This window comes from Nerophis ophidion, linkage group LG03, assembly GCF_033978795.1.
Source record: "Nerophis ophidion isolate RoL-2023_Sa linkage group LG03, RoL_Noph_v1.0, whole genome shotgun sequence".
In the NCBI taxonomy this organism is placed as follows: Eukaryota; Metazoa; Chordata; class Actinopteri; order Syngnathiformes; family Syngnathidae; genus Nerophis; species Nerophis ophidion.
Genome location: NC_084613.1, coordinates 15,085,146 through 15,096,317, shown reverse-complemented (window position 1 = coordinate 15,096,317; position 11,172 = coordinate 15,085,146). Strand labels below are relative to the sequence as shown.

Genomic DNA, 11,172 nt, shown 5'->3' with positions numbered 1-11,172 from the left:
TGTTGACTTTTGCACTGCAATGATTTTCTAGACAACTATTGGTTCGTTGTCTCCTTTAGTTCTAGTATCTGGTTACTTGACTCCTTTAATTCTAGTATCTGGTTAGTTGTCTCCTTTAGTTCTAGTATGTGGTTAGTTGTCTCAAATTGTCTCCTTTAGTTGTAGTATTTGGTTAGTTGTCTCCTTTAGTTGTAGTATTTGGTTAGTTGTCTCCTTTAATTCTAGTATGTGGTTGGTCATCGCCTTCTTTAATTCTAGTATTTGGTTAGTTGTCTCCTTTAATTCTAGTATTTGGTTATTTGTCTTCTTTAATTTTAGTATTTGGTTAGTTGTCTCCTTATTTAATTCTGGTATTTGGTTAGCTGTCTCCTTTAATACAAGTTATTGGTTAGTTGTCTACTTTAATTTAATTTAGTTTAATAATTTAAAATAAGAAAGAATGAAAGAAAGAATTGTAGTATTTAGTTAGTTGTCTCCTTTAATTCTAGTATTTGGTTAGTTGTCTCCTTCTTTATTTGTAGTATTTGGTTAGTTGTCTCCTTATTTAATTCTGGTATTTGGTTAGTTGTCTCCTCCTTTACTTCTAGTATTTGGTTAAATGTGACCATCTTTATTTCTAGTATTTGGTTAATTGTCTCCTTTACTTTTAGTATTTGGTTAATTGTCTCCTTTACTTCTAGTATGTGGTTAATTGTCTCCATCTTTACTTTTAGTATTTGGTTAATTGTGACCATCTTTATTTCTAGAATATGGTTAATTGTCTCCTTTACCTCTACTATTTGGTTAATTGTCTCCATTTTTACTTCTAGTATTTGGTTAGTTGTCTCCTTCTTTAATTATAGTATTTGGTTGGTAGTCCCCCTTCTTTAATTCTAATATTTGGTTAATTGTCTCCTTTACTTGTAGTATTTGGTTGGTAGTCCCCCTTCTTTAATTCTAATATTTGGTTAATTGTCTCCTTTACTTGTAGTATTTGGTTAATTGTCTCCATCTTTACTTCTAGTATTTGGTTAATTGTCTCCTTTACTTCTAGTATTTGGTCAAATGTCTCCATCTTTACTTCTAGTATTTGGTTAATTGTCTCTTTTACTTCTAGTATTTGGTTAATTGTCTCCATCTTTACTTCTAGTATTTGGTTAATTGTCTCCATCTTTACTTATAGTAGTTGGTTAAATGTCTCCATCTTTACTCCTAGTATTTGGTTAATTGTTTCCATCTTTACTTCTAGTATTTGGTTAATTGTCTCCTTTACTTCTAGTATTTGGTTAAATGTCTCCATCTTTACTTCTAGTATTTGGTTAATTGTCTCCTTTACTTTTAGTATTTGGTTAGTTGTCTCCTTTACTTCTAGTATTTGGTTAGTTGTCTCCTTCTTTAATTTTAGTATTTGGTTGGTAGTCCCCCTTCTTCAATTCTAATATTTGGTTAGTTGTCTCCTTCTTTACTTCTAGTATTTGGTTAATTGTCTCTTTTACTTCTAGTATTTGGTTAATTGTCTCCTTTACTTCTAGTATTTGGTTAATTGTCTCCATCTTTACTTCTAGTATTTGGTTAATTGTCTCCTTTACTTCTAGTATTTGGTTAATTGTCTCCATCTTTACTTCTAGTATTTGGTTAATTGTCTCCATCTTTACTTCTAGTATTTGGTTAATCGTCTCCTTTACTTCTAGTATTTGGTTAAATGTTTCCATCTTTACTTCTAGTATTTGGTTAATTGTCTCCATCTTTACTTCTAGTATTTGGTTAATTGTCTCCTTTACTTCTAGTATTTGGTTAAATGTTTCCATCTTTACTTCTAGTATTTGGTTAATTGTCTCCATCTTTACTTCTAGTATTTGGTTAATTGTCTCCATCTTTACTTCTAGTATTTGGTTAATTGTCTCCTTTACTTCTAGTATTTGGTTAATTGTCTCCTTTTTTACTTTTAGTATTTGGTTAGTTGTCTCTTTCTTTAATTCTAGTATTTGGTTGGTAGTCCCCCTTCTTTAATTCGAATATTTGGTTAATTGTCTCCCTTAATTCTTGTATAGGGTTAGTAGTCTCCTCTATTGTAGTTGTTGGCTAGCAGTCTCCTTTACTTTTAGTATTTGATTGTCTCCTTTAATGCTTGTATTTGGTTAGTTGTCTCCATCTTTACTTCTAGTATTTGGTTAATTGTCTCCCTTAATTCTTGTATTTGGTTAGTAGTCTCCTTTATTCCAGTTGTTGGTTAGCTGTCTCCTTTAATTTTAGTATTTGATTGTCCCCTTTACTTCTCGTATTTGGTTAGTTGTCCCCTTTAACTGCCATTGTCAGTGGAACTGCTACATTTAGCATTATTGGTTAGTGTGTACTCCACAGAAAAATGCATAGTCAGCAGTACTTGACTGTAAATAGTAACATTTATTAAGTATACACTTTAGTGCCCCCCACTGGCTGAAGCAAACAGTTTCAAGTGTCATTATTTCTTTGCACTGTTCACAGCCTCGCTCGCAACGTCCACATTTGGTCGGCTATTATTATTTTCTATTATTACTATTATTAGCGTTGCAGCCGCTTTGCATAAGAGCATGATGTCACAACCTGAGCAACCAATCAGACGCAAGAACAAAAAAAGGGACGTGGCAAAGTGCGTTAACGAGACCGTCGGGTGCTTTGATCAAATAAGCACCTAGCTTGAAATGAAACAGAAAACGGCGGTGTGCAAAAGAGCGCCTCAGTCACGTGATAAAAACAACGCAGCGTTTTGGTCTTCGAGGGGAAAATGAAAGGAGGGGGAAATGAACGTTCAGACTCTCCATGGGGCGTGCGCTGAAATGTCTCAAAGATGGCCGCCTAACTACCAGGACTATGTCAAAAAACAAACCGAAAAAAAAAAAAAAAAAAAAAAAAAGGCGAGAAGTAAAAAATAAATAGATGGAAAAGTCCAAACATTTACAAAACCAGTCTTTAGTGTGGTCAGTCGTCCCACTCGTCATCCTCCTCAAAGTCTTCATCTTCATCGTCATCCTCGTCGTCGTCTGAGAGGAGAAAAGTGTTCGTAAAACATGCGATGTCCAACATGGCGGAAGAAAGCTTTCATAACGATATATAATCACTCTTTTTAGCACAGAAATAATTAAATAAACATTTTTTGGCATATAAATAATTATATAAACATTATTTGGCATATAAATAATTATAGAAACTTTATTTGGCACGTAAGTGATAAACATTATTTGGCATATAAATAATTATATAGATATTATTTGGCATATAAATAATTATATAAACATTATTTGGTTTATAAATGATTGCAGAAAAATTATTTGGCACGTAAATGGTATTAGAAAAATTTGGCATATAAATTATATAAAAACTTTATTTGGCACATAAGTGATAACAAACATTATTTGGCATATAAATAATTATAGAAATATTATTTGGCATATAAATATCTATATAAATATAATTAGGGAAATAAATAATTATATAAACATTATTTGGCATATAAATAATTACAGAAACTTGATTTGGCACGTAAGTGATAAACATTATTTGGCATATAAATAATTATATAAATATAATTTGGCATATAAATAATTATATAAACATTATTTGGCATATAAATAATTATAGAAACTTTATTTGGCACGTAAGTGATAACAAACATTATTTGGCATATAAATAATTATATAAATATAATTTGCCATATAAATAATTATATAAATATTATTTGGCATATAAATAATTATATAAACATTATTTGGCATATAAATAATTATAGAAACTTTATTTGGCACGTAAGTGATAAACATTATTTGGCATATAAATAATTATATAAATATAATTTGCCATATAAATAATTATAGAAATATTATTTGGCACATAAATAATTATATAAACATTATTTGGCATATAAATGATTATATAAACATTATTTGGCATATAAATGATTATAGAAACATTATTTGGCACATAAATAATTATATAAATATTTTTGGGCATATAAATAATTATATAAACATTATTTGGCATATAAATGATTGTAGAATCATTATTTGGCACGTAAGTGATATTAGAAACATTTGGCATACAAGTAATTATACAAACATTATTTGGCATATAAATAATCATATAAATATTATTCGGCATATAAATAATTATATAAACATTATTAGGCATACAGATGATTATAGAAATATTATTTGGCACGTAAGTGATATTAGAAACATTTGGCATATAAATAATTATAAAAACATTATTTGGCATATAAATAAATATAGAAACATTATTTGCATGTAAATAATTATATAAACATTATTTGCATTATAAATAATTATATAAATATTATTTGGCATGTAAATGATAATATAAATATTATTTGGCATATAAATAATTATATAAACATTATGTGGCATATACATAATTATATAATTATTTGGCACATAAATAATTATATAAACATTATTTGGCATATAAATGATTATAGAAACATTATTTGGCATATAAATGATTATAGAAACATTATTTGGCATGTAAGTGATAATAGAAACATTATTTGGCATATAAATAATTGTAGAAACATTATTGGTCATGTAAATGGTTACAGAACATTTATTTTGGCACATAAATGATCATTAAAACATTATATGGCGTACACATGATAATGAAAACCTTATTTGGCCTATAAATACCGCAGAAACATGATTTGGCATATAAATGTAATGTATATTAATTAATTTATATTCATTTAAATTAATATAAACGATTATAGAAACATTATTTGGCAAACAAATGATGAAATAAACATTATTTGGCATATAATTGATAATAAAAATATATTATTTTGCATATAAATAATAATAAAAACCTTATTTGGCATATAGTTGATAAAATAAACATTTGGCATATAAATGATAATAAAAACATTTCGGAACTGGTTATTTCTTATCATTTTAATTTAATAATGTATTTATTTAATTAATATTTGAAATAATTTAATATATGTATTTTCTTTAACTGCTGACATATGAGGTAACACATGACATTATTTGATGTCGTGTTAATTTATCAAAACTATTTTACTGTTAATAACTGTTACTGTCTGTGGTAACATGCTTCTTTATATCTGTAATAATACTTGTAGCAAACTACTGGTTAGCGGCTACTTCATTAGCGGCTATCTCGCCAGCATATGATTAGCTAGGTAGTAGCTAGCTCGCCAGCTACTGACTAAATTGCCAGCACATGATTAGCTCGCTAGCGACTGACTAGCTTGCCCGAATATGATTAGCTCGGTAGTGGCTAGCTCGCCAGCTACTAACTAGCTTGCCAGCACATGATTAGCTCGCTAGCGACTGACTAGCTCACCAGCATATGATTAGCTTGGTAGTAGCTAGCTCACCAGCTACTGACTAGCTCGCCAGCATATGATTAGCTTGGTAGTAGCTAGCTCGCCAGCTACTGACTAGTTCGCCAGCACATGATTAGCTCCTCAGAGACTAAATAGCTCGCCAGCATATACTTAGCTCGATAGTAGCTAGCTCACCAGCGGCTAGTTCGCCAGCACATGATTAGCTCGTTAGCGACTAACTAGCTCGCCAGCATATGATTAGCTTGGTACTGGCTAGCTCGCTAGCTACTGACTAGCTCGCCAGCATAACGATTAGCTCGGTGGTGGCCAGCTCGCCAGCTACTGGCTAGCTTGCTGGCACATGATTAGCTCGCTAGCGACTGACTAGCTCGCCAGTATATGATTAGCTCGGTAGTGGCTAACTCGCCAGCTACTGATTAGCTGGCCTGCATATGATTAGCTCGGTAGTGGCTAGCTCGACAGCTACTGACTAGCTTGCCAGCACATGATTAGCTTGCTAGCAACTGACTAGCTCGCCAGCATATGATTAGCTCGGTAGTGGCTAGCTAGCCAGCTACTGACTAGCTTGCCAGCATATGATTAGCTCGCTAGCGACTGACTAGCTCACCAGCATATGATTAGCTTGGTAGTAGCTAGCTCACCAGCTACTGACTAGCTCGCCAGCACATGACTAGCTCGCTAGCATATGATTAGCTTGGTAGTAGCTAGCACGCCAGCTACTGACTAGTTCGCCAGCACATGATTAGCTCCTCAGAGACTAAATAGCTCGCCAGCATATAATTAGCTCGATAGTAGCTAGCTCACCAGCGGCTAGTTCGCCAGCACATGATTAGCTCGTTAGCGACTAACTAGCTCGCCAGCATATGATTAGCTTGGTACTGGCTAGCTCGCCAGCTACTGACTAGCTCGCCAGCATAACGATTAGCTCGGTGGTGGCCAGCTCGCCAGCTACTGGCTAGCTTGCTGGCACATGATTAGCTCGCAAGCAACTGACTAGGTCGCCTGTATATGATTAGCTCGGTAGTGGCTAACTCGCCAGCTACTGATTAGCTTGCCTGCATATGATTAGCTCGGTAGTGGCTAGCTCGACAGCTACTGACTAGCTTGCCAGCACATGATTAGCTTGCTAGCAAATGACTAGCTCGCCAGCATATGATTAGCTCGGTAGTGGCCAGCTCGCCACCTACTGACTAGCTCGCCAGCATAACGATTAACTCGGTAGTGGCCAGCTCGCCAAGCTACTGACTTGCTCGCCAGGATATGATTAGCTCGGTACTGGCAAGCTCGCCAGCATAACGATTAGCTCGGTAGTGGCCAGCTCGCCAGCTACTGGCTAATTTGCTGCCACATGATTAGCTCGCTAGCGACTGACTAGCTCGCCAGCATAACGATTAGCTTGGTAATGGCCAGCTTTCCAGCTACTGACTAGCACGCCAGCACATGATTAGCTCCTTAGCGACTAACTAGCTCGCTAGCATATGATTAGCTCGGTAGTGGCTAGCTCGCCAGCTACTGATTAGCTCGGCGGCATAACGATTAGCTCGGTAGTGGCCAGCTCGCCACCTACTGACTAGCTCGCCAGCATAACGATTAACTCGGTAGTGGCCAGCTCGCCAGCTACTGACTTGCTCGCCAGGAGATGATTAGCTCGGTACTGGCAAGCTCGCCAGCATAACGATTAGCTGGGTAGTGGCCAGCTCGCCAGCTACTGGCTAATTTGCTGCCACATGATTAGCTCGATAGCGACTGACTAGCTCGCCAGCATAACGATTAGCTTGGTAATGGCCAGCTTTCCAGCTACTGACTAGCACGCCAGCACATGATTAGCTCGTTAGCGACTAACTAGCTCGCCAGCATATGATTAGCTCAGTAGTGGCTAGCTCGCCAGCTACTGATTAGCTCGGCGGCATAACGATTAGCTCGGTAGAGGCCAGCTCGCCAGCTACTGGCTCGCTTGCTGGCACATGATTAGCTCGCTAGCGACTGACTAGCTCGCCAGCATATGACTACCTTGGTAGTGGCTAGCTCGCCAGCTACTGATTAGCTCGGCGGCATAACGATTAGCTCGGTAGAGGCCAGCTCGCCAGCTACTGGCTCGCTTGCTGGCACATTATTAGCTCGCTAACGACTGACTAGCTCGCCAGTATATGACTACCTTGCTAGTGGCTAGCTCGCCAGCATATGATTAGCTCAGTAGTGGCTAGCTCGCCAGCTACTGATTAGCTCGGCGGCATAACGATTAGCTCGGTAGAGGCCAGCTCGCCAGCTACTGGCTCGCTTGCTGGCACATGATTAGCTCGCTAGCGACTGACTAGCTCGCCAGCATATGACTACCTTGGTAGTGGCTAGCTCGCCAGCTACTGATTAGCTCGGCGGCATAACGATTAGCTCGGTAGAGGCCAGCTCGCCAGCTACTGGCTCGCTTGCTGGCACATTATTAGCTCGCTAACGACTGACTAGCTCGCCAGTATATGACTACCTTGCTAGTGGCTAGCTCGCCAGCCACTGACTAGCTCAAAATAGTGAGACCCATGACGATAGCATGAAAAAGTGCATCAACTGAATGATATAATTTTGATATCATTTCTATTGTGCAACATTGGTACCTGAAGAATGGATGGCTTTGCTCCTCTTCTGCATCACTTCCATGAGGGCGCCCACGATGCCGGTGGTGGGGGCTGGCGTGGGTGAGCCCGACTCCGGGTTGTCCGACACCTGCAGACACAGACACTCTTTAGGGCGCCGCGAGGCAAAGACCCTCTGCGCCAGGAGGGCATCGTACCGTCTTCAGTTGGATACCCTGGCGGATCTGGTCCAGCAACGCATCCCGCCCGCTGCTGGGCGGAGACTCTCGGTGGTTCTGCTCCACCTTCTTCAGCTGGGCTCCCCCTCGAATCTGCTCCAACAGCGCTGACTTCCCGCCGGCGACCGGCGAATTAGGCGAGTCGCCGCTCCCGCGCACGCTGTCCGGCTCCGCGGCTGGTGGGGGGCCGGGTGGTGGGGGCGGAGGAGGAGGGGGAGCAGGCGGCGCCGGAGCGGAGCTGGCGCCCCCGCCGGCTGCTGGGGACTGATAGGTCAGCGGGGGAGGTGGAGGGGGCGGGGCTTGCGGGGATGAGTTCGAGGAAGGAGGTGGGGGAGGTTTGGGTTGGTGGTGAGGAGGTGGATGCTGACCTCCCCTGGTGGGGGGCGGCGGCGGCGGGGCACCGAGAGTTCCCGGCCTGGACGGCGGAGGGAGAGGAGGAGCCGAGGCAGGGGCCCGGGACGGAGGAGGCGGAGGGGGAGGCGGAGCTCCGCGGCCTGCCCTGAACGGGGGCGGAGGCGGAGGAGGGGCGGAGTTGTGCGGGGGCGGGGGAGGAGGCGGGGGCCCGCCACGGGAGGGAGGCGGCGGGGGCGCTGCAGGTGGAGACCAAAGTCATGTGACCGGGAGGCGCCAACATACAATACCCTTCCATCGACATGCAGTACCGCCGCGGTCCACCGAGACTCACCCTGCCTCCTCAGCTCGTTCTTGACCGCCTCCACGCCGCCCTTCTTCTCGATGAAGTCGTAGATCACCTTGGACGTCTCGCGGTCCTTCAGCTGAGCCTCCGAGATGCCGCACATGTCGAACAGGTTCTTCAGCTCGGGGTCCAGATTGTTCAGCTGCACGCGCACAAGTGAAGTATATTTATATTTACATAGCGCTTTTTCTCTAGTGACTCAAAGCGTTTTACATACTGAAAACCCAATATCTAAGTTACATTTAAAGCAGTGTGGGAGGCACTGGGAGCAGGTGGGTAAAGTGTCTTGCCCAAGGACACAACGGCAGTGACTAGGATAGCGGGCGCGGGGATTGAACCTGCAACCCTCAAGTTGCTGGCACGGCCGCTCTACCAACCGAGCTATACCGCCCACAACAGAGGTACCCGTTTCGACGCAACGCATCAAACATTTCGGGTCAAAAAGTAATCATGTGACTTAGGTCTTCACAACAACCACGTGTGAGTGTGTGTGTGTGTGTGTGTGTGTGTGTGTGTGTGTGTGTAGGCGACAAGTCACTATTGTTGAATGATGTCATCCTTCAGTCGCCACACTGCTACCTATTGTGTTCAGGCCTGTGTGTGTGTGTGTGTGTGTGTGTTCTGACAATTCTGACTCAATGGGGACATGGCTGTTTACACAGTCACCTTTAGGGGACTTCTGACGGTATGGGGACCAAAAAAAACAGATCCCCTAAAGCAGTGGTTCTCAAATGGGGGTACGCGTACCCCTGGGGGTACTTGAAGGTATGCCAAGGGCTACGCGAGATTTTTAAAAAATATTCTAAAAATAGCAACTATTCAAAAATACTTTATAAATATATTTATTGAATAATACTTCCACAATATGTGAATGTAAGTTCATAAACTGTGAAAAGAAATGCAACAATGCAATATTCAGTGTTGACAGCTAGATTTTTTGTGGACATGTTCCATAAATATTTCCATAAAGATTTCTTTTTTTTTGTTAAAAAATGTTTAGAATGAAGTTCATGAATCCAGAAGGATCTCTATTACAATCCCCAAAGAGGGCACTTTAAGTTGATGATTACTTCTATATGTAGAAATCTTTATTTATAATTGAATCACTTGTTTATTTTTCAACAAATTTTCAGTTATTTTATATCGTTTTTTCCCAAATAGATCAAGAATGACCACTACAAATGAGCAATATTTTGCACTGTTATACAATTCAATAGATCAGAAACTGATGACATAGTGCTGTATTTTACTTCTTTATCTCTTTTTTTCAACCAGAAATGCTTTGCTCTGATTAGGGGGTACTTGAATTAAAAAAATGTTCACAGGGGGTACATCACTGAAAAAAGGTGGAGAACCACTGCCCTAAAGGGAAACCTTTTAAAACAGGGGTGCCCACACTTTTTCTGCAGGCGAGCTACTTTTCAATTGACCAACTCGAGGGGATCTACCTCATTTATATATATCATTTATATTTATTTATTTATGAAAGAGACATTTTTGTAAACAAGTTAAATGTGTTTAATGATAATATAAGCATGTGTCACACATATAGATGTCTTTCTTTCACAAAGACAATAATATAAGTTGGTGTATTACCTGATTCTGATGACTTGCATTGATTGGAATCAGACAGTAATGATGATAACGCCAACATTTTCAAATGGAGGAGAAAAAAAGTTGTCCTTTCTGTACAATACCACATGAAAGTGGTTGGTTTTTGGCATCTAATTCATCCAGCTTCCATACACTTTACAAGAAAAACATTGGCGGCAAATTCCGTAGCTTGCTTGATTGACATTCACGGCACCCGAGGGTCTTGTGAGATGACGCTGGCTGCTGCCAGTTCATTATTATGAAAAAATGACAGAGAGGAAGGCGAGAAACACTTTTTATTTCAACAGACTTTCGCGCCGTCCCTTCCGTCAAAACTCTAAAGGCCGACTCCACATTTCCTATCTTCACAATAAAAGCCCTGCTTCATGCTGCCTGCGCTAACAAAATAAGAGTCTCAGAAAGCTGGCGTGCACAATTGATGTGCACGCCAGCTTTCTGAGGGATCGCTTGTGCACGCCAGTTTTCCGAGACTCTGTATTTAGTTAGCGCAGGCAGCATGAAGCAGGGCTTTTATTGTGAAGATAGGAAATGTGCAGTCGGCCTTTAGAGTTTTGACGGAAGGTACGGCGCGAGAGTCTGTTGAAATAAAAAGTGTTTCTCGCCTTCCTCTCGGTCATTTTTAATAATAATGATCTTGCAGCAGCCAGCGTCATCTCACAAGACCCTCCGGTACTGTGAATGTCATTTAAGTGACGTCTTGGTGAAGATTGATGATCACTAATT

The 11,172-nt window shown here is 40.2% G+C and overlaps 1 protein-coding gene across 2 annotated transcripts in view; it reads right to left on the bottom strand.

Moving 5' to 3' along the window:
- Positions 1–2,362: 2,362 nt before the first annotated feature.
- The window catches only part of wasla (WASP like actin nucleation promoting factor a), a 42,396-nt gene continuing 33,586 nt past the window's right edge, over positions 2,363–11,172 (bottom strand). For both annotated transcript variants that reach the window (XM_061894370.1, XM_061894371.1), the window contains 4 exons: positions 8,824–8,977; positions 8,118–8,728; positions 7,942–8,050; positions 2,363–2,999 (listed from right to left, as the gene is read on the bottom strand). In XM_061894370.1, the coding sequence (XP_061750354.1) occupies positions 2,938–2,999; positions 7,942–8,050; positions 8,118–8,728; positions 8,824–8,977 (936 nt within the window). In that variant the 3' untranslated portion in view covers positions 2,363–2,937. The remainder of the gene's footprint in view (positions 3,000–7,941; positions 8,051–8,117; positions 8,729–8,823; positions 8,978–11,172) is intronic.